Genomic DNA, 27,310 nt, shown 5'->3' with positions numbered 1-27,310 from the left:
TGATAAATGATAACCAAATTACAATAACTGATATTAAATGGTTATAAACAAAACGAACTGAAATACATTAAAAAAGTCCAACAAATTTAACAAAATAAAGTAAGTATTAAATGAGAAATAATAAAAAATTACAATTTAACAAAATAAAGTAAATATAAATATAATAAAAAAAATCTATCGATACCTGCGACGCGAATGTGTTCCGCAGGGCGGTGGCTGTCGGTCTCGAGGAGGATTTCTTCATATCATCGGTGCTGAATCCTTGCTGTCATCATCATCACCATCATCGTCGTAGTCGTCGTGCGTAGGTACATTAGGTTTATGAGGAGCTGATGACGATGAAGCACCTTCGTAGAATAAGGACCCTGGAGATGTATGACTGACTATCCCACCGGCCTGCGAAAACTGGGAAAACTCATAAAACCCAAACATCGCTGAGTATGAAAACTGTACAGGAGGCGGTGTCTGTGCTACGACCATGGGTGATGAGGCTGAACCCGCCAAATATCCAGTATATGAACCTCATATCGGATCTGCAAACATAGACCCATAATAGCCTCCAGGAGGGGTCATCTGTGACGGTGGCGGTGGCAGGGTCATAAAACCAGGTGAAGGCGGCGACGGCGGCATCTAGTAATGGAAAGGCGATGGCGGCATCATATATGGTTGCGACATCATATATGGCTGTGGTGGCTGCTGGGAAGGTCTTTCTTGTACAGCTGAGGATGAACCGGATGCACCTGATCTCCGTCCACGAGTCAGGGGACGATGGTACTGTGTCGGTGAATGTCTCTGTCGATGTCGTGGAAATGTCTGCCCTCGTGCATCCTCGGGAAGTAGAAACGGTTTCCCGTTACTGTTGAACCACTCATAATAATCCTTGGCATACATCAAGAGGTCATAAAAAATGGGCTCTCTACGGGGAAGGCACCGATGTCGATCCTCCCACAACACGACCCACCCATGATGCCTTACCAGCCAATCTGTATCTGTCTTGCCGCGTCTATCTAAGCTATGCAACTCGTCCATATTGCGAGGTGCTTCCGGAATTGGTTGAAAACAACCAAACTGCCGGAGCACGCGATCAGTGGAGTGCCACTCGACGGTCTCATAATAGATCAGAGGGACCATCACCATCCAAACATCTAATGGACCCCTCAACTCAGGTGGGATCACCGCCCTCACATCATCAGTAGAATATGGCACTCATTCAAACTAAAACAAATAATATATAATTTTTATTAAAACAATAATCTAATTATATAACTATAATCTAAAAATCGATTTTTAAACATTAAAATTCATACCTGTGTGTCAGCCTTCTGATCGATTAGCACCCTAATCTTTTATAAATCATCATGTAGCTCCTGATGTTTTTTCCTATCAGTAGACCACCTATTCAAGGACAAAAAATTTGTTATACGCTGTATAAAATTATTAATATATAAAATCAGTTTTATAATTACCTCAGAAGTAGTGGAAATACGAATGGGTTCTTCACAACTGGACATAAAAAGGGCAATCGATACAATGCCCAAGACTGCAGCAGCATGAGACATCCACCGATAGTATTACGCCTGTAGTCAGTGGCTCCGCACATCTCCCTGTACAGCAAAGCCAAAACTATCGAGTCCCAACTGAATGATCCAGCGAGACGAAAGTCGCTAAGATGTCGCAACCACATGCAGTGAACTAGGTTGCGCGATTTGTCCGCCATCAGCAACCCTCCTATCAGCTGTAGTATGGATGCCTGTGCATACATCTTAACCTCATCCTCAGAGGCGTCTGCGCTCAACTCCCGAAAATTGGCATCTAACCAAATTAACGGTATCCTACCTCCGATAAAATTTTCTGGGACACGTCCTAGACTATCCCGACACAAAGTAGTCCAAGAACCGGAAGCTATCCCCGATATCACATCTCCATCCACCGGAAGCCCCAGGTGCATAGAAACATCCTCAAGTGTTATCGTGCACTCTCCGCACGGAAGATGGAATGTATGGGTCTCCGGCCTCCACCGCTCTACTAAGGCAAAAATCAGGTCTAGCTCTATCTTACAGTGACCCTGATATCTACCTATGTAACCGAATCCAGCCTCTACTAAATACGGCAAGACACGGCTGGGTATCACTAACTTAAGATTCCTAATAAAAGGATCTAATACACGATCATTCTCCTAAAAATAAATAATTAAAAAATTAATTCTTAATCTAATAATCATGCATTAAATGAATCAACTAATTATTAATAATAATTTAAATTAAATTAAAACGTTAAAATGTTACCGTATCAGCAAAGTGTCGAGATATTTAATTCTTAATCTAATAATCATGCATTAAATAAATAACTAAATATTACTAATAATTTAAATTAAATTAGAACGTTAAAATGTTACCATATCAGCAAAATGTAGAGATATATGATTTCCATCCGAGCGGAGTAGACTGTCTTCCATTATATATCTGCAAAAGAATTATATTAGTAAAATATTAAATAAAGTAAAAACATAATTGTGAAAATATTATAAAATATACCTTAAAAAAGAGAGTATTTGAGAGAAATTTAGAGAATTTGATAGAATTTGGTGTAATAAAAGTGATTGAGGATGGGGGTATTTATAGGGAGGATGAGGACGTGAAGGTTGGGTAATTAGGGGTATAGCGCGCGCCCTGTACCGTGCTATACCCCACGTGTCGGATATCCATGTATAGCGTGCTACAGGGGCCGCGCTATACCCACGTGTATGCCAGATCACCGTATAATGCGGTGCAGGGGGTACTCTATACCCTACGTGGCGTCAAATCATCGTATAGCGCAGTGCAGGGGGCGCGTTTTACTGCTAAGGGTGTTAGATCGGGAAATATAATCTGACCGGTGTTAGATCAAGAAATATACTGTTCACCGATGATATATCGGGAAAATCGCCTAATTACCCTATATTAAAACAAATATATATATATATATATATATATAATCACTATATTTGCTATGCCATTAGTGCACTTATAATGAGCCGAGTTACTGGAATTAGGCTTACTCTATTAGGCCCAAACCCGCAAAGCCAGTTCCAGTGAGCCACCACGCTCTAGTATCCCAGCTAAAACCCTGGAGGTTTTAGAGTTCTAGTCAATCTATAGGAAAAGCTAGGCGCAACACCTGTTAATCTTCAGCAATTGGATTGTTGTAGGCGAAGATGGAATTCGTGAGCCCCGAAGGTCTCTGCTTGGACGGTCGTCGTCCCATGGAAGTAATCTTCTTTTTCTCTCTTCATTTTCTTTCTATAAGAATAAAAGAGATCCCTAACGTTGTGGCAACTACAAAGGTATTAAACTACTCAGCCATACCATGAAGCTATGGGAAAGGGTAATAGAGGCTAGGTTGAGACAGGTTACTAGGGTTTCAGAAAACCAATTTGGCTTTATGCCAGGCAGGTATACTACGGAGGCGATTCATCTACTTCGACGACTTATGGAGAAATATAGGGAAAAAATAGTGATCTTCACATGGCGTTCATTGACCTTGAGAAGGCATATGATAGCGTTCCCCGCGATACGATCTGGAAGACCTTGGAAACGAGACGGATCCCAACTGCTTATATCCGGGTGATTCGTGATATATACTGTAGATCTACTACTACCGTCAGGACTACAGTTGACGAAACCAAGGCATTCCCGGTGGAAATCGGACTCCACCAGGGGTCGGCTCTTAGCCCTTACATCTTCGCCTTGATTATGGACGACATCTATTGTGCGACACCAGACGGTGTTCCATGGTGTATGCTTTTCGCTGACGACATTGTCCTAATTGCTGAAACAAAAACTGAGTTGAATAGTAGACTTGCTACCTGGAAGACTGCTTTGGAAGAAAAAGGTCTAAGGATCAATATTGAAAAGACAAATTATGTATGTTCAAACTTCAGTGGCAACCAAAACGTTGAAGATGTAGAAGTATGTATAGAAGGACACATTATTCCCTCAAATGATTGTTTCAAGTACTTAGGTTCTATGATACATAAAGATGGGGGGTGTAGATGAAGACGTTACACACCGTATAAAGGCGGGATGGCTAAAGTGGAGGGCTGCTACTGGAGTTTTGTGTGACAAGAAGGTGCCTCTAAAACTAAAGGGAAAATTTTATAGAATGGCAATAAGACCAGCGCTGCTGTATGGATCAGAATGTTGGGCAATCAAGAAGGATCACATAAGGAGGATGGAGGCCGCAGAAATGAGAATGCTTCGATGGACATGTGGTAGGACTCTGTGGGACATGACACCTAACTCTGCTATTAGGATGTACTTGGGGGGTGGTGCTTGTATCCGAAAAATTGAGGGAGGGAAGACTACGGTGGTTTGGGCATGTCCTTAGGCGACAACCGACGGATGCGGTCAGGAGGGTAGAGTCGATTACAGTCGACGGTGTCAGAAGGAGAGGATGACCAAGACGTAAGTGGGAAGACTGCTTGAGACCTGATTTGAAGGAATTAGCCCTTACCGAGGACATGACCTCTGATAGGAAAGTATGGAGACTTAAGACCAGGGTAGTTGAGTAGTGCGGTTCACAACCATAGGGTGTAACATCTCTGTCTTCTTTTTAATGTCTTTGTAGTACTTTCCATGACTCCTACTTTATACATGTTTTTGTCATTGAAATGTAAGAAGGCTTAGAACTAGGGTATCGGAGTAGTGTTGCCTTAGTTTAAGAATTAACTCATTTGAAGTTATTCCTCCTCGTAGCTTGCTATTATTGACTTCTGTGTATCATTTCTATTCATGTTTCCTCTTTTTAAATTTAGCTGGGTCTTACATTTTCAGTCTATATGCAGAGATTTCTATGTAGGGAATTATTTGCAGAGAATTATTTACAGGGATTACTCCCCATTACAGACGCACATATCAAGACTGCATATGAAGTCTGTTCATCTATGTATTTATTTATTTATTTATACACGCATTTTGCATCTTATCTTTATTTTTAATTTTCTGACTGCCGGAGGTCTTCCACGGAAGCTGCTCTCAACCTGGCGTTGGGATCAACCTACTACCCTACCTCCCCCTTACCCCATTGCATATGGGAATCAAGGTTTTGTTGTTGTTGTTGTTGTTGTCTCAGATGAGGCAACTTCGTGCAGAGATCGGTACCGTCTCTAAAGCTAATGGGTAGGCGTCGCCTTTATAACTTGTTTCACCTACCACTTTTTCTCTAATATCTGAAATTGCTCCCTTTTATTTCTTTTGATTTTGAATATTCAATTCTGCTGTTTTTGAGATGGGCAACACCAAAGTCATTGCAGCAGTGTACGGACATAGAGAGGTAACCTTTTTTCTTTCATGGTGTCTTCACATTGTTTATGTTTACTTTGTCACTGACCAAACATGCATCGTGATTTCTTTTGTTTTCTGAATTTTGATAGCTATTTACTTGGATTTCGTTTTGTTATAGTTGATAAATCATAAATGTAGTCTATGCTTTCCAGGTGCAAAATAGGAGCCAACAACATAATGACCAAGCACTGGTAGCGTTCTTCGAGTTATATGTCTAATATTCATAGTTATGACTTCATAGAATCTTTGGGTTTATATATGTGATGAACATCAGGTGCGCTGTGAATGTAGTATGACTAATTTCAGTACCGGAGATCGCTTGAGAAAACCAGAGGGTGACAGGTGATCTATTTTCCAATTTAATTTATTCATAGAATGATGTTAAAGTTGTGTTGTTCTTTTGTGGTACTGGTAATTGATTAGGATACTGTTGGAGGATTCTCTGTTTGACATAATCACCAAGAATTTGCAATCCAAATGAAGAAATAGAGAATCCGATTTGTTTGTGGAACATTGGACCAAGACAACTAATTATGTTGGTTTTAGTATTTTTAAAGGCTTTCTCGTAGTTATTAGTTTATTTTAATCCCTTTTTATATGATCAACGGCGGTATCCTTCAAACCAAGACATTAAAAATTCAGAGTATATGGCGCTATATGGTTGACAAATGTTAGATTTATGGAGAAAAAATTATAATGCTCATTGACTTTAATCTTTTCTTTCCAAACTCAGGAGGTCAACCGAGATATCTCTCGTCATCCGCCAAACCATGGATGCATGCATTTTGACTCATCTAATGCCTCGTTCTCAGGTTTGAATCAAATCCCCATTATACCCCAACTGCCATTGCGTTTTTCAGTTCTTCTGAATCTTTTTTAATTAATATCTTTTCCCAGATAGATATATTTGTTCAAGTTCTTCAAGCTGATGGAGGTAAAATTGAAACTTCTCCAAACTTCTAGTTGATTTGTTTTTACATTTCATTTCATGCAGCTGCAACGTTATGCTCCACTCCAATCACAAACATCTTTTTTAATGGTGTTTCACGAATCCAGTATTGATTTTTCTCTTTATATTTCCATTTGAACTGTTAAATTAAATGTCTGTGGTATATGTAGATTTGAACTACATTGAAGACAGAGGTGGAGGCGCCGATGTCACTGTAGGGATCTTGCCTAAGTTGGATAAAGTGACTCTTCTTCAGGTCTGCAATGACTATAATTTCTCATTCACATTTTTAGGCTTTTATTTCTAAAGATATCTCGGACTTCCCCTTTTTCTCCTTTTCCTGTGGCAATATATATGTTGATGTTTGTGAGAATGCTGCCATGGAGGCTGAGAGTGATGAAAGATATGGACTGAGATAACAAATGAAGGAGGAAGCTTAAAGATAGAGAGATGACAGAATGAAGTCTTTATTGAACATTGAAGAAATACCCTGCATACAACCTAATACAAGTATGACTTATATAGCTCAAGTAACCAACATAACAAACTAATAACCAGCTAATAACAACCCATAACAAACTAATAACAAACTAATAATACTCTAACATTCACCCCGCTCTTCTTTCCTTCTGAACCATCTTGAGAAACTTAATGCTCAACTATTTGAGATTGTGATGATTCCATGATGTTGAATTGGTTTCGAGAACCGTCGAAGGTTGTTCTTTTCTTCTTCAATTCAAAGAAACAACTATGGGTTTGGTAGGGGATGAGGTTCTACGTTGAGGAGTTAAGTTTGGCAGGGGATGAGGTTCTACGTGTAACTGAATCGTAATGAAGCGGAAGAGAGATGGCCACAAGATCATCGGCGAATGATACCATATTAGGAAGTGAGTATAACAGAAAGTATACACAGGAAAGAATGACTTGTTATTCATCTCAGCTGGTGCATTACATTTATAAGAGAAGATTAAGCTCTCATTAGCTGCCAATAACCGTCTAACAAACTAACACTCTTAGCTAATCAACCTAACAGACTAACTGCCTCCTCATGCATGTGCTGCATTGATAACAGTCTAACATTCCCTCTACTTTCTCTTCCTCCTTCAACAAGGTAAGACACATCCTTCCGTTCGACTTGAATCGGAAGTGCTGATGCTTCCTTCCGTTCGACTTGAATCGGAAGTGCCGATGCTTCCTTCCGTTCGACTTGAATCGGAAGTGCCGATGCTTCCCTCCGTTCAACTTGAATCGGAAGTGTCGATGCTTCCCTCCGTTCGATTTGAATCGGAAGTGCAGATGCTTCCCTCCGTTCGACTTGAATCGGAACAAACTTTTGATGTGAATGAACATTCAACAAAAAATTCTAAAAGAAAAACCTATTCTATAACAAAAATGTGAAACAAACCAAACACCAACAACATCATTGAAACATTTGATCTGCATCACCACAGAGTAAGTTGAACACAGCTCCCTTGAGGCCGAAATGCTCTGCTCTACCAATTCTATGCAAGTAAACCTCACAACCAGGCTCCATATGGTTGTCATGTTTCACAAGAAGATCATAGTTGTGAGGATACACAACTGATGAATAAAGGATACGATCAATCTTGATCAAACCAGTTCTCTTGTCAAGTTCATATTTCACCTTGCTCCCTTTTCCAATTTCAACCACGCAGTTAAAAATCGTAGAAGTTCCAGGTCCAATCTCAAGATCATGCCATGGGTGCGCAGCGACGGACCTCCTGGTCATTGAAGAAAGGGTTATTTCATTCAAAGGAGGATGTGAAGAATTTTGAGAGTCGAAGGACTTGGCTGGAGGCTCAATTGGGGGAGACATCACTACAGCGGTTTCCAGTTCTGAAGAAAGAGAAACTTTTCGAGGATCTTGAAGGAATGCGCAGATCTCAAAAACAGAGGAAGCAAAAAATACAAAAGGATAATAGCAAAGAAAAATGTGCCCATCGAACAGGCGCCTCGACGATCTTTTTGGTTTCTTGAGGCGTTGGTGCCTCGGCAGAGATGACAGTCCACAGAACCACGACGGTGAGTGAAATTCTTGTGCCATATCGCACAACATTTTCTGCAGCTCCTCCAGGCTACAAACTTTCTCCTCTTCCCTTGTTTGAGCCATAAGGGAGATCATTTCAGCCATAAAATCAGACAAGCCCTGATCGTCTTCATCATCGGGATCAAATAATCCAGCATCGTAATGAGTTCTCTTCCTCTGATCTGATAAAACGGAATAAGCTTCTTGAATCTGCTGGAATTTACGCTTGGCTTCACTCAATAGAGAAGGAGTGCTCGTCCACTTATCCAGATGCCATTGCATTGCAAGCTTTTGATAAGCACGCTTGATGTCTTGAATGGAAGCATCGATCTCGACTCCCCAAACATTATAGTACGATGGTAAGCCACTTTCAGCCTCCATCACCACAATCCAAATAATATTTGAGAATGAGCCCCAAAAGCTCAATGAATGTTGTGTTGTAGTGGTGTTAAAGCCCGAGCATGGTAACTGAGTCAGCAGTTTGCTGACTAGACCCATTGTGCACCATGAATGAAGAACTAGAGAGACAGAAAGTTTAGAAGCGTGAAAGCAAAATTCCCAGAACTTTGGCGAAAGATACCATGTGAGAATGCTGCCATGGAGGCTGAGAGTGATGAAAGATATGGACTGAGATAACAAATGAAGGAGGAAGCTTAAAGATAGAGAGATGACAGAATGAAGTCTTTATTGAACATTGAAGAAATACCCTGCATACAACCTAATGCAAGTATGACTTATATAGCTCAAGTAACCAACATAACAAACTAATAACCAGCTAATAACAACCCATAACAAACTAATAACAAACTAATAATACTCTAACAATGTTGCAGTCTGTTTGTTTTTTGTTACATACGGCCGAGCAATTTAACAACCCACAGTACATTTTCTTTTAATATAAAGACTCACTTTGCCTAAGCTTTCCCCTGTACTGTAACTTACTTTACCCTCTGATTTACATAAGACTATATAGACTGGTCAAAATGGTTTGTATTAAACTAGTTAAGAGGGAAATGACTACCATTACTTTGATACAAATGGATGCTAAATTACCTGTGGATATCTTCGAAAATGTGATGGGACTTGCGATTGAAGGCTGCAAGGCCGTAGCAAACTACATTAGAGAAGTGAGGACCGTTGTTAGCTTTCTTTTATATGCCAAGTCCTCCATTTCCTTTGAAAGTACCTGAAATTTTCTTGTCCATGATTTGCATGATAATCATGTCTAGCAACATCGGTTTAAGCATTAATTCCTTTGCTTCGTAGGTATTACTGGAGAATACCAAACAACTGGAGTATCGCCGGGGCCTATAAATTTATATTAGTAGTGTAAGAAAAATATGTATTTGATTGTTTTTAACTTTATATAGTTACAAGACTTGACAAAGTGCTATATAGACCGAGCTTCATTTATCTTTTTATACATCATTTTTCTAAAAAAATGTTTGCTTTTATTATTACTTGTGCCCTGTTGGTTGGTTATATAATTTATTTTTAAAATGTTATTTGAGTTAAGATGTCTTCTTATAACATAATCGGTTGTTAATTATCTTTTCAATGTATATTAATACATCTCAGACAATGTAATAAAAAAAATTATACAAGTTGAACATATTTTTTAACCATTATAAGTTCATAATATTATATAAATGATCTCTATCTCTATATCCAATTATAGTTTAAAATTTTTCTAGCCCATAAATGATTCATCTCTCTTGTATTCGAAATATATATTAAATATATTTATTTTTTCAGAAAACTTTTTTTTTTATATTTTTTCCCTTATTGTTTAAAATTTTATTTATTATTGTTTTGAGATAGAAATATTCAATTGCACAATAATAAATATTTGACAATTTTCTCTATCAACTATCATCTACATTATTTAAGACTACATCTTTGGAAAGTAAGACATTTTTTTAATATTTGTAATTCATTGGAAATTTATCTAAGATATAATCTTATCTTAGAAAGAATATCAGCTTATTTTAAATTCAATTGAAACGATATAAGTTTCCGGTCCTTTATGAGCCTGAGTTGTGTAAACCTTAATTTTAAAGAAATTATTTAGTTTGAATCTCAACGCAGGGAAGCGTGGTGGGGCATCAGCAACAGCAGCCTCCATGATTCAAATGATAGAGATGTATGCGATTCAAATTTTAATCATATCTCTATTATTGCTGTTTCACCTTTCATCCATCATCTTCTCTTCCACTTGTTTTTTGGAAAATATTTCAATTTTGCACTTAACCTCCCTCCCTCGTTTCCAGATTATCTCACCGATAACAACAATGAAGGCCACCACCATCTCAGATAAGAAGCCATTAAAACAACAACAAAAAATCGAAGGGTGTTTTAGCTTCTGATTGGCATCAGAATTTCAGGGTTTCTACTTGCTACTTTACATGTCCTACCACTGGCTGTGGATCTTTACTACAACCATCCTACATCCAATGTATTCTTACTCAAAACCCATTGCTTGTCTGCAGATCAATATGTTCACTGCTCAATGTTGATGCTACGACCGAGAGTTCTAGCCGCCCCGTCCACTCCTCACCTGGTTTCAATGTAATCGGCTTCTCGATTGCTGCTCCATCCACGCATAGCATCTGTTTGTACTCGTCATCTCCGAAATCTGCCATTGATTTCGATTTCTTCTCCCACGGATTCCATACCACTGTTAACAACAGAATCGCAGTCATTTTGTTATTTGTTTAGAAAACGAGCTGAGCATACACTACAAAAACATCCTTAAGTACTTGAAGCTTACCAACATCGGGCAGTCCCTCCTTCCTGATAACATATGTTCGTTTCCTTTCGTGGTCAAGTACAGCAACTACGTTTGGAGTACTCAGATAAACTCGATCCACCTGTCAAACAACGTTTAAGCATTATTCTTTAAAACTCGTGAAAGAACTCATGTTGCAGCACTCTCGCCAGACAAATGACTTTCAAGTATAATACACTGTATCTCGATGCCAATGACCGGAGTTGGTCGCCCCTGATATCACAAACATACATAACTGGACACTTCAAAGTAATAGTATAACTCGCGTACCTCGGATTCGAATGTTATAGCATCTCCTTGCTCGGTAAAACGTTCTTTATGGCAAAGGTTGTCTAGGTAGTCGAGTGTCTCCAGCCCTTCTATCCTCACTTCACTGTGAACACAGTTCATGTTCATGTAACATCCAGAAAGAATTTATAACTTCTACTTGATCCAAAGGGAAATTGATAGTTAATATGATCTCAAGATAGATTCCAGCAAAAACACTACATATACCTGATGTCGGAAACTGACAAATACGTATGATACGCAAAAGAGAAACTAAATGGCTTCCCGTTGACATTCCTAATTCGTGATATTAATTTCAGACTTCCATCTGCTGCAAGTGATACTCTCAGGCGACACTCAAAACTGAAAGGGACAAAGAAAAAAGTCTGTCAGCAACATATAAGCAACTCGTTTACTTATACAGATTCAGTTGCCGGATAACTTGCAATCTCAATATATCAGTTAATGTCATAAATCGAGAACGGTGTAAACATCTGAGCTCTTACCTATGGGGCCAACATTTGAGATCTTCTTCAGATGGTTTAAGCAAAAGGTCAACGAAGGATTTTCCATGGGAATCATTCGGACTAAGAGGTGGAGGATTTTCATCGATTGTCCAAACCTTGTTCCTAGCAAATCCATGTTGCTCGAGCGATCCGCAGTTACCGAACTTAACAAGCATCCGATAAGCAACCATGAATAAAATTCCATATAACTAAATTTACCAAGTGACAGAGAATGAAGACTACCTGTGGGAAACAAATAGGGATCCCTCCTCGAACAGCTTTTGGGGGCTTTAAAATAGCCTAAAATTCATTAAAAAGAACAAGAATCCATAACTCGAATCGGCATCTCGGATAACTTTTATAGAAATTAAACATCCTCTAACCTTTCCCCTACCTTACTACTTGTAAACAGAAGTTCCTCCCCTCGTTCATTCCTCCATGAAGTTACCTGACCTCCATGTAGGCTAACCTGTAACATTAAAACACAAAATTAACACAAAAATCAAGCTGAAATTAACACAAAAAAGGGGGAAAGAACAAATCATAAATCCGACCCTTGCCGAAGCCCCTCGAGGGTTCCGAAGAACAATCGTATCGATCCCATTCCAATCCTTTGTGATCTCAGTTGCAGCCCTATAATCCCATACTGCAGCAGAATGCCCCATTTTCGTAATCAAAACCCCAAATTCCCTCACAAAGGTTCCCCTTTTTTTACTCTAGGATTCTAGAATTTAAACCCCCAAAAAACAATTCTCTAGAATTCTTATCAACACCGAAATGCCGACAGAATTTAAAAGCACAGAGGTCAGACTGAGAAGTTCATTAAGGGCACATTATCTTCTGACAAACCTCTGATCTCGTGAAATTAAAGCAGAAAAACTCAACAACCAACCTCAAAAATTCCTAGTCTTTGCTGACAATTACGGCTCAGATCTAAAGACCCTTTATTTTGTGTGCCCAAAACCAAATTACTGCTGCTAAAAAGACTGACATTGGAACCCTAAGGATTTAAAAATATGAACAGGAAAAGGTTGAACATCTGGCAACTTTAAACACCTACACCTAACACCCCCCAAGGCACAGATTCATAAACAAATCATGATAAAAATTTGTCATTTACACATCACATCACAACAAGACAATATAAGTAAGTTCAAATAAACAATTTAAAAATCTCACAGCACTAGAAATATTTTTCTTTCATTTTTTTTTCACACGAGAAAGAGAAATGGAACACACGCCAATTCCCTATTCAAAGATTGAATTAGTAAGAATATAAATTTCAGAAAGTAGGAAGTAAAGCAATGCTTTTTGCATGGAAAGAATGGAGATGTTTAAATAACCCCTTTGCCGTAAGAAGCAACCCCATTTCCTGGTTGATTTAAAACTAAAAAATTAAGGAACAAGGAGCCAAGAACTGAGCCATTAATTAAGATTCAAGAAGGTAATGGGCGTGTTGCCTGTTGCAATGATCTAGGACAAGGAGATACGAGAAGTACATGTTAGGGCTCAGCAACGAAACTCGGAAAATCGAAAAATCGATACGAATAGAGTAAAACGGTTCGGTTTGATTCGGGTTTTTCATATGAAACTCATTTGTTTCATATTAAACCGAATAGATAATTTTAAGTGATTTTTTTGAAAAACTGAAAATTCAAACCGAAAAATCCGAACCGTTTTAAAAAAATCGAACCAAACTGAAAAAATCGATTTCGATTTTTTTAATATTTTAACCCTTCGATTTCAATTTAAATTTTGAAAAACGTTTATTTCAATTCAATTCAATTTTTAATAAAAAATTAAACCGAATACACCCATAGTACATATCATTTGTACAGAACGGTCAATACCCAAGATTTGAAAATGATAAAATTTCAGATTCTGACAGCTTTTCTCTCTCTATCTATCATTTTTAATGTTTATTTTATAAAAGTCTCAGCCATGGAAGGAAGAAAAAGAGCGCCATCCATATAACTTTTAAGCTTTTTTACAAGAAACAAACAAAAGCTTCTCTTTTTAGTCAAAACCTTGACATCAACTTCATTTTTTTTATCAACAATACTATAAAAATTAGCGTATACATAAATTTTGATGATAAGGAGATACATGGAAGCTTGAAACATTTGAGAAATATGTAGAATGAAGCCAATAATATATTTTTTTAAATTGAAGTCAAAGAAATTTCAGCAAGACATTTCCATGTGCTGATGACAATTATATAGGAATCCAATTCAATATTATTTGATTGCTAGCTCCTCTCCAATAAATTCTACAACTACAGGAGTGGAGTAGACTATTCTTATAATTGAATTACACTCCAAATTCCTTGTTTGTAATACATATTTTGCTTATTTTACACAGCTTCCTTTTGATTTTGTTTATGGTTATTTACTTTTACTTTAAACCAAAAAAACAATTAATTAAAAGTATAATATCGATTTTTTGGAAAAAAAATTGAAGTATTATTCAAATAAAAAATAAATTGGAAATTAGTTTTGGATTTTCTAAATAATTTTTGGTTCACCCAAGGAGGGAAGGGAACATGTGGAGGACAAAAAAAAAGCTGGCACTGTTGGAAGGAGATTAGGGTTTGAAATTTTAAATCATGTGGGCAGCCTTGGTTTTCAGCATGGATAATGGATGGATGGGTTCATGCATTGTAATTGCATGTCTCATGTCATGTGGTACTTTTATTATTATATTACTCTCTCATTTTTAAGCACATCAACTATGACGCTGATTATTTCGTCAATTGAACAATGAAAATTAGTGTTTATATATATATTGAGTTTTTTTTTGCATTAATTCGAATTTTTTGTTTGAATTTCAAGTTTCAACCGAGTTATAGCTGTTCAAAACTCCCAATGTAGACCTAACAATGAATTGGAACTGGCTGATAACCAATATCTGATTAACAGTGCTGTTTATGCAGCTTGGAGTGGTGTTGAACAACATCTGTCGAGATGCAATTCATTTCGACAGGGCTATAAACAGGTTTGTCCTTGTCTTTTTTTCCCCACAACTATTTTCGCCTCTTTCTGGACAGATATTTACAAGACGTACGGCATGGAATCTGCAGTTAAATTGTGGCATGATCTGGATTTGTTTGCCAGTAGGTGAACTTAATGGATTCGATACGGAAATGCAGACTTAAGAGGTGATTTGCTAGCATGCAGGCTTTTGACATTATATCCAGTAAGTAATAAGTAAAGTGTGAGCATGAAATGAAATCAGACATGGCACATGTCAAGCATTAGAGTGATGGTATGTGTATTATACATCAAAAGTGATGGTTTCATATTAGCTATAAGTGTTGACTGTTAACATTTTTCAATCAATCAAGAGTCATTTTGTCCTAAAATAAAACATTAAGAGCCAAAATATTTATAAAAAAAAAATTTAAAGCGACTATTTAAACAAACTTTCAGATTTTTTTAATATTATGCTAACAAAAAATTAAACCGAACTTTAGTGACCATTGATGTAGTTTACCCTTTTTAAGGTGATATACCGTTAAATTATCCCTTTGTTCTATTGCCCTGTTCAGACCAGACCAAAAGAATTTAGGCCGCGAACAATTAGCTGTTGGCATAGATTAGTCATTTAGGCAACAAGACGGAAAATAATTTACTACATTCATTCAAGCATGAAATGAGGCTGCAAATTGATTATAGAAAAAAAAATCGAACAATCGTTGGATATTATGTATACCATGTTTCCATTATCCTATACACTATCTTTTTCAGGACTTCTCTCAGCACTCTGATTTTCAGATTAAAATATATATCAGTTAATGCCCTTAGAAAGCTAACTTACAAATGCAAAGAACTGTTAATAAACTATTTTATCCTAATGCTAACTTACAAATCCAAAGTTACCTCATTTCCTCCAATTTAATGTAAAAAACAACTCAGCAAGAACTCTTCTCCTTATTCATCCGGCAGCCATGGCATCGGCTCTAGGACTCGGGTCCAAGAGTTGACGTAGCTTGGCACTTGAGTCTGACTTTTCCTCGCACATTTCACCCTCTTTGTCTTGTTTTTTGCTCAAAATATTTTCCTGTGCATGTCTGCCTTCATCCTTTTTCAGTCCCTCCTGAATTACAATACACTTCACAGGTCAATTAAAAGAAGTATGGAGTTGAAGGGGGCAATCTCGCATGTCGCAGGTTAAGCTACCAAAAAAGAAAAATGCTGAAGTCTGAATGTGCCCGTTTACCACTAATATAGCATTTTCTAGCCTTAGTTTCTCTGACATTTTGGTTAATTGATTTATTTCAGATCTGAGTGTTGCATTCTCTGACGTCAAGGATTCAACTTTACGAGCAAGCTCTTCGGTCTCAGCCTACATAAGAATATATTGCATTGCATTAGCTTCATCATGATTCATGTGTACACTTCATTATCTGGTGAAATGGCTCAAAGAAAGAATCATAAGCTTTTAAGAGTGGGAGAAAAAGATGTATTTCTTGTACCTGCTTCCTCAACCTTGACCTTCTAGCAGATTCTCTATTATATTGTTTCCTCCTCTCCTGTTTCAGCTCTCGTTCATTCTGGTTAATTTTGATTCAAAATTTAGCAACGAATTATGACAGCAGAATCCCCCCTTCTCATACTAAAATGAAGACAGGATATAAAGAATAATAGATATACGAGAATTCGATTCAGAAATACCTGCAACCAGACGTCAGAAGGCATTACTCCGCAATGTTCTCCCATTGGATTTATGGTTGGGGGGTTCCTAAACTCCAAACTTGTGCATGTGGTCATGCCAGGAGAAAGTACAGTTCCAATTGTTTTAGGAGAAAAGGTTGCAATCACCTCCCGTGCAGCTACTGGATTAGACTTCGCCTCAATTTTCCCATCTCCGCCTGCTAACACAGAGACCATACATCAATAAAACTAAAACTCCATACCCATCCCAAGATTCATTATATTTATCATTCTTTTCATTTTCTAACACATATTCCTTCCAAATTTCACAAAAAGCTTTCGCATATCAAGGTCATGAGCCTAAGCACTACATCTAGAAGTTTGACAGGTGCGCCTGCAGATATCTAATGAGATTTCCTCATAGTAGGGGAGAATTGGTAGGTGTTCCTGAATAGTTTTAAAAATGTAGATGCCACACCATTTCCGCACAAGAGGAGGATACTATGAATTAGCCTAACAAAAATGTTGACCTTCCAGGTCAACTCTATTAATCATCAACAATATAATAGCTGAAGAACAGAATCATACCAGTGGTTGGTGCCCTCTCCCTGCTTCTTTTTCGCCTACTTTGATCCGTCTGACAGGTGTAAAGTGACAAAGATATTACATTAGAAAGAGGGAATGATTGCCTTAATCATTGTCCAAATAACTTAAAAAGAAAATCGAAAAAGAAGATGTTAGTAGCTTAAACAATTGGGAAGGAGATCTCACCCCAGTTGTATTCCCATCAGTACCATCAGTGGAACCTCGAGTCTCTACACTGTCAACATGATTACAGAGTCAAACAACAAGGGATCAATTAGAAAACTGACTTGGTTGTCCAATCTCCAACAGATAGGTTGCTAAGATATAGCTTCGATCTAGGCTCAACTCTTCCCTCGGCATTCTCAGCATTATCGTTGCCTATTGATATAGCAAGGCCATCAAATCCTTTGAGCTTCTTCATTAAACCTTGTTCAGTATTTCCAGCGGACTTTGTAGGTGTATCCACAGGCGCTGCAGCCTGCATTAAAATGTTTGGGTTTATACTTATATTCAACACCTGCTTAAAGCATAAGGTATAGACTGACAACTTCCCAGCTAACTCGTTGAAACAGTTATGTGCAAGTAAATCAACAATAAATTTGGATAAAACAGGAACGGTTTCAAAAGAATCATTCAACAAAAGTCATTTACTGCAGGTGATGATGGAACAACATGACCATGTGATGATGCCTGGAGTTCAGGAGCAAACAGATAAAAAATAATTAATATATAATATGATACAATAAAAGCAGCGTACCGAAGTGTTATTTAGCGAAAGAATGCAACTTTCTTGAGTCAGTGTTTCTAATTGTACTGGTAAAGAATCAAGTGAGTACTATCTAGTTGGTAACCATTAAAAAAGACTACTGTCTAAACTCGAAACATGGGGCAGGAAGAAGAAAGAGTATTATAAAACAGCATGTGTACTAACGATACTCGAACATCATAAACTACACATAACCAGTACTCATCTCTATATCTACAAAGCAGAGGGTATTATATTTAAGAGAAAGCGACAAGTAAACTTACCAGAGGAACTGCAGGATGTGCATAAACTCCCCCATGAGGGTAGATTGTTGCATAAGGCGCACCATAGGGTAGCATCATAGGGTGGAACAGTTAATAAATTAGTACATTCAATTAATTACAGAGTAGTTCAGTAAAAAACTTGAACTTGAACTTCCCAAGAGCCGAGTGCAAGACCTGTGGTGGACCCCACATATAAGGGGGAGGAGCATGGCCTGATCCCACAGCTGAATTGTAATATGGTGGCATACCGTAATATGCCTAAATACGTAATATAGAACCATAAAGTCCCCATTAGCAATTTTATTAAAAAAAAAACAGATTGCGAATTGCAATGCCTTGACAGGTCAGCAAGAAAGAGGGAAATAAGAGTATACATAAAGTTGATTACCTGCATAGCAGCCCAATCGGGATAGACATGAAAATTGTTCTGATCCTGTGAATAGAAAAAGGATTGGCCAATACTTAGATATCAGCTTCAAAAATTATATTACCTTTAAAAATTGTTCCCTAAATAAATTGGTTCAAGTGAACAAGTATAGTAATTGATCTTTTCTAGCACAAAAAACTACAGCTTAATTCTACTTTCAACAGTTAAACATGAATAATGTTGAAGCTTACCGTTGGCATCGGTGAAGAAGATTTGTCAGACTTACGGGACTTCCCTTCATCCTTGTTTTCCATGGGCAAGGCACCAAAGTTGAACCCTAAGTTCTAGAAGGTTCACCTCTCTCTGTCAGAATACCTTCAATTGGGGGGGGGGAATAATGCATTATCTTCACTCTTAAACGGAGCAAAGGGTTGGTGTTCTTTGCTTCAATTTTCCCTTTTTTTCAAATCCGAAGAGGCGAGGCGGAGGAGAAGGAAAAGACAGGGGGCGCCAACGGAAGGTGATATCCACGTCAACAAAAACGTGTCGTTGAAACAAACAAGTGTACAAATCTACCGTATAAGAGGGGTACACGGTGGCTGGTCGAGCTGGCTCATCTGTGTTGGGACTGGTCATTTACGTATTCCAACGTCACTTTTGTCTGACACGTGTTCGTTATTTAGTGGGTATACGCATCTGGGGTCCAAAATCCAACCTGTTCCACCCGTCATGTGGGCTTACGTGGCCATGTTTCATTAAAATATAAGGAATTTGGATATCTATTTTTCTGAGATTTAACCACAATGACTTGGTCCTTTGAAATCCACCATTGCCCGCTTGTTTGCCCATGCAATTCCCACGTAAGAACTGTTTGTTTGACCCTGCTCTTCTTCTTCTTCTTTTGGATTGGACTTGGATGTATAATCTGAATCTAGAATTCGTGATCAAAATTATAGATCAACTTAACTGACTTTACCATTTTCAGAAACCATTTTGTGATTTTAATTTTATAACTAATTGGACATAAACTTTAATATTAAAGGTGTTGATTTTTATATTTAATTATTTAATTAAAATTATGACAATATAATTGATTCGATAATTTATTTAATTATTACGCTATTTATGATTTTATATTAAAAAAATTAGTTTCATAATTACTAATATATTTGAATCATTGTAAGTAAAATTAATTATTGTAAAACATAAATTGAAAACAATCCACGCATAATTTACATAAAATGTGACTCAAACTTAAATACTTAATATTAAGGTTTATATACTTAAATACCTAAATGCCCGTAATACCTCGAAAAATGTCTCCAATCGATCCACATCTTGTGAAGAGCGAGACAACGCCATCTGTTTTTAGAACGATCCACCCTGGTTCAGGTGGTTGCCACTGTACTTGTGTCGGAGCTGATATACTACCAGCTCTCCGATCAGGCGCACAACCGACATAAAATATGCTCCATGTGATACCGAGTTGCAGTACTGATTCAGGTATAAGAATGTGGCCTTGAAAAATAAAGAGGTTTCACGCCTTCCAATATGCCAAACTAGCGACGCAAACAAGATATTCAAAGGTCCATGAAACATCTCACAATCAAACTTTGATCTTAGTTTTCAAAACAACCAGTCACCAAGCGAGAGGGAATAAAAAGAGGCAGACGAATACTTTACTAGGAGTTTGTTCCATATATATTGGGATGGAGTGCAATCCCGTAAGATATGAAGCATGGTATCATTCGCGTCTCGGCATAAACTACAAGATGAATCATGTCCGAGTCCTCTCGCACAGCTGTTATAGTTTGAGAGAGCTTTAAACCTTGTCATTTCAAGCAAGAACTCGCTCATAATATTAAATAAAAGAAGGTAATTGACATGTATCCCCATAAGTTTGTCGTAAAATATGTTTACTCTTTTGTTTTGAAAAATACCCACTTATATTAAATTCATATAAGAAAATATTTTAAATTTAATAAATTGATTCTAGGTTCAAACAATGTAAATCGTTTCATATGTAAATGTAGGAATTATCTCTGTTTTATTTATCACATTTTCATTATAAGAAAATACGGTATACTTGCTAGTGGGTGCAGTGCACTTGCAATAGGTCATGGCCAGCGGACCACAAAACATGCAGAGGGAGCACGCCTGTCACTAATCCGAATCAATTGATTATTGGTTCACACCATTTTATTTTGTTGAGTCATTGGTTCGCACCTTTTTATTTGTTGAGTCATTTAATTTTTTTTAAAATTTAAACCATTAAAAAAAAGAAAATAACCTCAGTGACCAAAAATGCCTTATAATATACGATTTTAACTAACTTTTTTTGGATTTACCAAAATGATCAACTAAATCGCAATGCGATCGATAATTCGCAACGCGATCTCCGGTATCGCAAATCAGTTTCCAGATTCGCAACGCGAACTTCGACTATCGCAATGCGAACTTAGATTATCGCAATACGAACTTGGACTATCGCAATGCGAATATGTAAATCGCAATGCGATAGTCGAAGTTCGCATTACGATAGTCCAAGTTCGTATTGCGATAGTCGAAGTTCGCATTACGATAGTCGAAGTTCGCATTGCGATAGTCGAAGTTCACATTGCGATTTTCCAAATTCGACTATTGCAACGCGAACTTCGACTATCGCATTGCGATTTACATATTCGCATTGCGATAGTCCATATTCGCATTACGATAGTCCAAGTTCGCATTGCGATAGTCCAAGTTCGCATTGCGATAGTCGAAGTTCGCATTGCGATAGTCGAAGTTCGCATTGCGATAGTCGAAGTTCGCGTTGCGAATATGAAAACTGATTTGCGATACCGGAGATCGCGTTGTGAATTATCGATCGCATTACGATTTAGTTGGTCATTTTGACAAATCCAAAAAATATTGGTTAAAATCATATATTATAAGATATTTTTGGTCACTGAAATTATTTTCTCTTTAAAAAAATTAATTAGAGTTGGATTATACTAGCTTTCGTTATCCTTTTATCAACCTCGACTATCCACATTCCCAAACAGCAAATCTAATCCACTTTCCATCGAAAGATGACACTCCCTTTATCCAGAACCATTCTTCATTTCCGACACGTATTGTTGGTGCTGTCGGTGGCGATGCCAATGCTGTCAACTTGTTCATCTCAAGATTCCAAATGTGAATTTAAAGCAATCTTCAACTTCGGCGACTCAAATTCCGACACAGGCGGGTTTTGGGCTGCTTTCCCGGCACAGTCAGGACCTTTCGGCATCACCTTCTTCAAGAAACCAACCGGTCGTGCCACTGATGGCAGAGTCATACTCGATTTCTTGGGTAAACTCTGATAAGCTTTGTATTTACTGTACAAATCATCAATTGTTTTATCCCTTTTAGCAAAACTAGTTGTTTCAATGGTTGTTTTCCATATTCGCAGCACAAGCTCTGGGATTATCATTTATTAGTCCGTACTTGCAGTCGATAGGATCTGATTACCGGCATGGAGCTAACTTCGCAACGCTGGCTTCCACTGTGCTTTTGCCCAACACTTCATTATTTGTTACCGGCATCAGTCCTTTTTCTTTGGCCATTCAGCTTAATCAAATGAAGGAATTCAAGGCCAAAGTTGTCGAATATCATTCGACGAATCAAAAAGGTACTACACCAGACCACCACAACGATAATTAAATGCTAGACAATGTTTCTTTTTATTAAAGGCCGTTAGTGTTGATTATTACAGAATAGACCGAGGGAAGTTGGAGAGCGACATTTTTCATTTGAATTAGTTATTTTTTATATTTTTATTGAAGATCTGATTTCGTCCATAAAATTTTATAATTTGTCCTTTGACATAAAATTCTGGTCCGTTGCCTGTTATTATTAGGATTAACGAAGCTGCCTTCACCAGCTATCTTTGGGAAATCACTCTACACCTTTTACATTGGTCAGAATGATTTTACTTCAAATTTGAAGGCCAATGGTATCGAGGGAGTGAAGCAATATCTTCCCCAAGTGGTTTCCCAAATTGCTGGCACTATCAAGGTAGGGAACTGAATAAGTTGGTGATAGTTCTATCAGCCTAATTTTTACTTCAAAGTGTTGCATTTTACAGGAGCTATATGGTCTAGGTGGGCGTACATTTTTTGTTCTAAATCTTGCACCGGTCGGTTGTTATCCGGCATTATTAGTGCAGCTGCCTCACGATACTTCGGACTTGGATGAATTCGGTTGCCTTATCTCTTACAACAATGCCGTGGTCGATTATAATAGCATGTTAAAAGAGGCACTAAGCCGAACCAGACGAGATCTTCCCGATGCTTCTTTGATACATGTGGACACTCATGCTGTACTTCTACAGCTTTTCCAGGATCCCACATCCCATGGTAATAGCACTGATCTTGATATATATATATATATATTGATGGAATAAGTGGAGTTACGTTCTTGGTGGTTTAGGTAGAGAGCCGGAGTCTATTTGTTTTACAGACTCAAAGAGATGAGAGATGCCAGTCTTGTATTGTGACTTATTACATGGTGTCAGATTAGGGTTATGATATTATCTCAATGCTTTTGATTCTAACAAATCATGTAAGTCTGTTAGTGACCAAGTCAAGGAGTTATAGCAATCCGGAGGACACAGAGTTCCTTAGGCTTGGAGGAACTCCGGGGTATTACAATATATGATGAAGCTGGGACCATTTTTTTGTTTCTTTTCCAGGTCTTAGATATGGCACCAGAGCTTGTTGTGGATATGGTGGTGGGAAATATAATTTTCACCCAGAGGTTTATTGTGGGAATAGCAAGGTGATGAATGGAAGCAAAGTTACAGCAATGGCTTGTAAAGACCCCAACAACTATGTTAGCTGGGATGGGATACATGCGACTGAAGCAGCCAATAAACTCACAACGTTGGCCATTCTCAACGGCTCCTACTTTGATCCTCCTTTTCCTCTTCACAGCCTCTGTTATCTCCATCCTATAGGTTGATAAATGCAGAAAGAAAACTCTGCTGTTGCTTTTGTTTAATTGCAAACTCAGAGATGAAATTTTCTCCACCCACAAACCTTTATTTTATACTTTTATAGTTTTGATCATCTAAATATTTAATCATCTACCACTGCCATTCTATTTCGATCATCTAATTATAATTTTAAATCCTATTTTGATCATCTAGTTATTATTTTCTAAAATTTTATGTAAAATTACGTTTTGATTATATTTTAAAAATCCGATCTTAACAAGTTAGCAGTAACAATGCTACATATATAAGAAGGAAATAAAAATGAAAATTATATCGTCAGCATCTTTTATTTATATATAAAATGGAAATAACAATGAAAATTAGTAAGGAGAGAAACGTCAAACATTGTTTTGAAAACCGGATCGGCCGGTTCAATCTGTTCAACTGGAAACCGTTGCCTAGTCTGGTTCAATCTAGACTGGTTGAACCGCTACTAGTGAACCGGCCAGAACCGTTGAACCGTTCAAATAGGACCGGCTGAAAACTAAAAAAAACCGCCAATTTTGTTTTTTTTTAAATTAAACCAAACGACGTCGTTTGTTAAACGAGCCAAATCGAACTCGAGTATTGCTGAGCTCGACTCGAACTTGAAAAATTTAAAAGTATGCTCAACTCGATTCAAACTCACGAGCTAAAAATTATGAAGTTTAACTCGAACTCAAAATATAATATTGAAACTTGAACTCGAAAAGGTTTGAACTCAAAAAAAATTTAGAAGCTCGATTGAAACCTAAAATTCGAGTTTGATTGAAGTGAAAGAATAGTTCACTCAATACTTACCAAAAGGCTCCATGATTTTGAATGCCAAATTACCTCTATTATTTATAGAAGTTAGTTGGGATAATCTTCTATGTTTCTTAGCCATGTGAGATTGTTTTTTTTTTTAAAAATCAAACAATATCATTTTGTTATGATTTTTTTAGCCCCAAATTTATTTTTTAATTATAGTTATATAATTATATTTATTATTTAATATGTTTTACCTTAAATATTATGTTGTAGTTAATTTGAATCATTTTGTTGCACTTGATTTTATGGTTTTTAACTTATATATGTTATGACTTACTTTGAATATGAATTGTGATATAAAAAATTATTTTTTATTAAATATTTTTTGTATTTTTATTTAATTTTTTAAATAATTATGACGTCGTTTGGTTCTTTCGACCGGTTCAACCGGTTGAACCAGTGAACCGATAACATAGCCGGTTCGCTAACCGGTCCGGTTTGAAAACCATACGTCAAACTTGGATTTGCAGATAGAGAACCAACCAATCATAATCCTAACCTTGTCCACGTGTCCTTCATCTTCATCACTGTTTCTAGCACAGCAAGTCGATTCTTTTATCGCTAAGGATAGGATTTCTAGCTTTGCAGCGGCCACATATCCGAAACAGCGCAAAATTAATTTTTAGAAATGGCGGTAGCTGCATCATCATCATCCTCCATGGTGGCCACCGCCGTTTCTGTCCCACGTTTTCCGACCGCCGTTAGAACTGCCCGCTGCAGTGCCTTGCCATCCTTTCCCCCTCGCGTTTCCACCGCTTCCTTTTCCTCTTCCGTTAAGCTAATTCCAGGTAATCTGCCCTTAGATTCCCTTTCAACACTCGCATAATGTACATTCGTTTCAATACTTAATTGTAAGTTTTTATTTGACTTTCTTTTTATGTTATTGTAGCCATATTTGAAAATTTAAGCTTTTTTTATATAAAAAATACTATTTCTTTTCCACCATTTCTTAAAATCTCTTGCATATGCATGGCTTTGCTTATTGTTTTAATGGCTTTCCATTTTTTTATTGGGAAAACAGAATCCAAGAGGTTTTCTCTGCTTCAGAAAAAAGCCTCGGAGGAGGCCTCGGTTGATACTGGGGAGCTTTTCACTGACTTGAAGGAAAAGGTGAGAACACAGCGTTAATTCGAGTGGTTCATGCAGCAGCCTTAAAAGGCAGCATCTTGTAGCTCTAAAGTTGAGATCTTGCTTTACAGTCTGCTTAGTGCTGAACTGACTTGCTTTTCTTCCCATGTTTACTAGTGGGATAAAGTTGAGAACAAGTCAACAGTTCTTCTTTATGGCGGTGGGGCAGTCGTTGCCGTTTGGCTATCATCCATTCTTGTTGGTGCCATTAACTCGGTCCCTTTGGTAAGTGAATTCTTCAAACTACACCTCACTCCGCAGGGATAGGTGGAGGGGCTGGCGGGGTCTTTCATCAACTTTCCAAATTTTTAGTATTTTTTTATTTTTATTGATAATTTATTTTCAATTTTTCAAATTAATCCTTTGAAATAAAATCATGCATCCGTGCCCAACATAAAATCATACATTTGTGTCTGGTCGTGTATGTACACTGCAGATGAACTTGCTACAGTTCATTATCTCTTTCAATTAAGTTGCTAATCCAATATGAAACAATTTTATGTGCTAATCAGCTTCCGAAGATAATGGAGTTGGTAGGACTTGGATACACAGGATGGTTTGTCTACAGATACCTTCTCTTCAAGGTAAGAGATTCAGCGAACATAATGGTTTCATGAATCTTAATACCTGATAATCTTGTTCTTTTTGGGTGAGTCATTATGGATTAATCATCATCCAAATGCTTCAAAGTGTTAAATCGACGTTCTAAGAAGGAGCTTACAAGTGCATGAAGAGATATGTTTGAGATTAGCTTAATTTACAACTAAAATCTTAAGGTTTTCAGGCTATTTAGAATAAGAATGGTCATGTATATGCACACTAAAAAGTAAAAACCATATCCTTCTTTCCTCAGTCAAGCAGGAAAGAACTAGCCACGGATATCGAGGCACTGAAGAGAAAGATTGCTGGAACTGAGTAGATGCACAACAATTTCATGTTCATTTATTTGCTATTATTATTATCTTTTTGGTCCTTTTTGTAACCTCTAATTGTAGGGTTGCCTTGTATGAATCCTTGCCACCTTTTTATTTGGTCTGTTCATGGATCGATACTTTTTCAGTTTGATGTGTATGGCTATAATTTCCCATCTATGAATATATATGTATATACCATGTTAATGTAGAAAGTAACCCATTTCTTCCATTCAAATATACATAGAATCTGTCTTTTATCCGTGAGTTTGGGATTCATAAAAACGATAACTATTCTTTCCCATCACTAACACCTGAAACCGATGAGGGTTAGACAAGAAAGCATTAACATATATGGAGTTGAACGGTAGAGTGACAGAAACCATTAACATAAGCATTGGTAAAGCATAATATTAGAACGTTCTGAACATATGGAAAACATAAAACTTTTGAGCCATATATATTTTCATCCTCAAACTCAATACAGTCGTATCATCTTGATAGTCCCCCAGTCCCATGAGGAAGCCATTGTCGACAGTGATCCAGACCCTTTTGTGCATCTTTCCGGGGATGTGGCAGAGCCGCTAGATTCCATCGATGCATGTGGCTTCGCATCAGCTGTTGCTCGGCATGCTGATGACAGGAGCATGTTCCTTGCCTGTCTGTTTTGCAGATCAGCTATTGTTTATTCTCTTTAGCTTAGTTTTTCGCTCTTTGTTGTTTCTTTCCTGAGTTTCCTCCTTTCCCTTTGTTCTTTGAAATTTTTTAATGATCTATGTCAGCTACCTCTTCTAATTTTTTTTAAAGAAAAAATAACTGGTGGTCTCCTTGATAATGAAAATTAGAAAACCAACGTTTTTTTCTCCTCTATATATACAAAATTTATTACTTGAGCATGAAGTATATAATACTCCAACAAGCTTATTGCTTTTCCAACATGTTTAAAATACGAAG

General features: G+C 37.4%; 4 protein-coding genes and 1 pseudogene across 5 annotated transcripts; 3 read left to right on the top strand and 2 right to left on the bottom strand.

Moving 5' to 3' along the window:
- Positions 1–3,130: 3,130 nt before the first annotated feature.
- On the top strand, positions 3,131–9,683 carry LOC120141027 (annotated as a pseudogene).
- Positions 9,684–10,641: 958 nt separating this feature from the next.
- Positions 10,642–13,055, bottom strand: LOC120141030 (putative glucose-6-phosphate 1-epimerase). Its single transcript, XM_039155974.1, has 8 exons — positions 12,433–13,055; positions 12,273–12,347; positions 12,122–12,178; positions 11,879–12,042; positions 11,601–11,735; positions 11,376–11,478; positions 11,088–11,187; positions 10,642–10,994 (listed from the first exon to the last, which is right to left on the bottom strand). The coding sequence occupies exons 1-8, from the start codon at positions 12,541–12,543 to the stop codon at positions 10,783–10,785; spliced, it is 957 nt and encodes a 318-aa protein (XP_039011905.1). The 5' UTR covers positions 12,544–13,055; the 3' UTR covers positions 10,642–10,782.
- A 2,567-nt stretch (positions 13,056–15,622) lies between these two features.
- LOC120141066 (G-box-binding factor 3-like) lies at positions 15,623–19,015 on the bottom strand. The gene is made up of 11 exons (XM_039156008.1): positions 18,763–19,015; positions 18,533–18,577; positions 18,319–18,402; positions 18,145–18,225; positions 17,434–17,593; positions 17,302–17,345; positions 17,119–17,167; positions 16,552–16,748; positions 16,353–16,430; positions 16,097–16,222; positions 15,623–15,973 (listed from the first exon to the last, which is right to left on the bottom strand). The coding sequence occupies exons 1-11, from the start codon at positions 18,823–18,825 to the stop codon at positions 15,812–15,814; spliced, it is 1,089 nt and encodes a 362-aa protein (XP_039011939.1). The 5' UTR covers positions 18,826–19,015; the 3' UTR covers positions 15,623–15,811.
- A 2,539-nt stretch (positions 19,016–21,554) lies between these two features.
- Positions 21,555–23,550, top strand: LOC120141069 (GDSL esterase/lipase At4g01130-like). Of its 2 annotated transcripts, none has more exons than XM_039156011.1 (5): positions 21,555–21,844; positions 21,993–22,163; positions 22,392–22,549; positions 22,620–22,890; positions 23,226–23,550. In XM_039156011.1, exons 1-5 carry the CDS (start codon positions 21,583–21,585, stop codon positions 23,492–23,494), a joined length of 1,131 nt encoding a protein of 376 aa, XP_039011942.1. In that variant the 5' UTR covers positions 21,555–21,582; the 3' UTR covers positions 23,495–23,550. The 2 variants fall into 2 exon arrangements, with proteins under 2 accessions (XP_039011942.1, XP_039011941.1); XM_039156010.1 differs by having other exon boundaries at positions 21,945–22,163.
- Positions 23,551–24,886: 1,336 nt separating this feature from the next.
- LOC120141103 (protein CURVATURE THYLAKOID 1A, chloroplastic-like) lies at positions 24,887–26,560 on the top strand. The gene is made up of 5 exons (XM_039156042.1): positions 24,887–25,105; positions 25,339–25,427; positions 25,563–25,670; positions 25,958–26,029; positions 26,299–26,560. Exons 1-5 carry the CDS (start codon positions 24,946–24,948, stop codon positions 26,362–26,364), a joined length of 495 nt encoding a protein of 164 aa, XP_039011973.1. The 5' UTR covers positions 24,887–24,945; the 3' UTR covers positions 26,365–26,560.
- Positions 26,561–27,310: the final 750 nt, after the last annotated feature.

Source organism: Hibiscus syriacus, unplaced genomic scaffold, assembly GCF_006381635.1.
Source record: "Hibiscus syriacus cultivar Baekdansim isolate YM2019G1 unplaced genomic scaffold, ASM638163v2 tig00110793_pilon, whole genome shotgun sequence".
NCBI lineage: Eukaryota > Viridiplantae > Streptophyta > Magnoliopsida > Malvales > Malvaceae > Hibiscus > Hibiscus syriacus.
Note: the sequence above shows the minus strand (reverse complement) of the source record. Positions and strands in the feature narration are given on the sequence as shown.

Coding starts and splice junctions, on each gene's coding strand:
- LOC120141030 (XM_039155974.1), bottom strand. CDS start 12,543: ATGGGGCATTCTGCTGCAGTATGGGATTATAGGGCTGCAACTGAGATC. Junction 12,179..12,272: donor TTCTGTTTACAAGTAGTAAG/GTAGGGGAAAGG, acceptor AATGAATTTTAG/GCTATTTTAAAGCCCCCAAA. Junction 10,995..11,087: donor GGAGGGACTGCCCGATGTTG/GTAAGCTTCAAG, acceptor TGTTGTTAACAG/TGGTATGGAATCCGTGGGAG.
- LOC120141066 (XM_039156008.1), bottom strand. CDS start 18,825: ATGGAAAACAAGGATGAAGGGAAGTCCCGTAAGTCTGACAAATCTTCT. Junction 16,749..17,118: donor GGAGAGGGCACCAACCACTG/GTATGATTCTGT, acceptor CTGTGTTAGCAG/GCGGAGATGGGAAAATTGAG. Junction 16,223..16,352: donor GGTCAAGGTTGAGGAAGCAG/GTACAAGAAATA, acceptor ATTCTTATGTAG/GCTGAGACCGAAGAGCTTGC.
- LOC120141069 (XM_039156010.1), top strand. CDS start 21,583: ATGACACTCCCTTTATCCAGAACCATTCTTCATTTCCGACACGTATTG. Junction 21,845..21,944: donor AGTCATACTCGATTTCTTGG/GTAAACTCTGAT, acceptor CCATATTCGCAG/CACAAGCTCTGGGATTATCA. Junction 22,164..22,391: donor TCATTCGACGAATCAAAAAG/GTACTACACCAG, acceptor TGTTATTATTAG/GATTAACGAAGCTGCCTTCA.
- LOC120141103 (XM_039156042.1), top strand. CDS start 24,946: ATGGCGGTAGCTGCATCATCATCATCCTCCATGGTGGCCACCGCCGTT. Junction 25,428..25,562: donor TCACTGACTTGAAGGAAAAG/GTGAGAACACAG, acceptor CATGTTTACTAG/TGGGATAAAGTTGAGAACAA. Junction 25,671..25,957: donor CCATTAACTCGGTCCCTTTG/GTAAGTGAATTC, acceptor TGTGCTAATCAG/CTTCCGAAGATAATGGAGTT.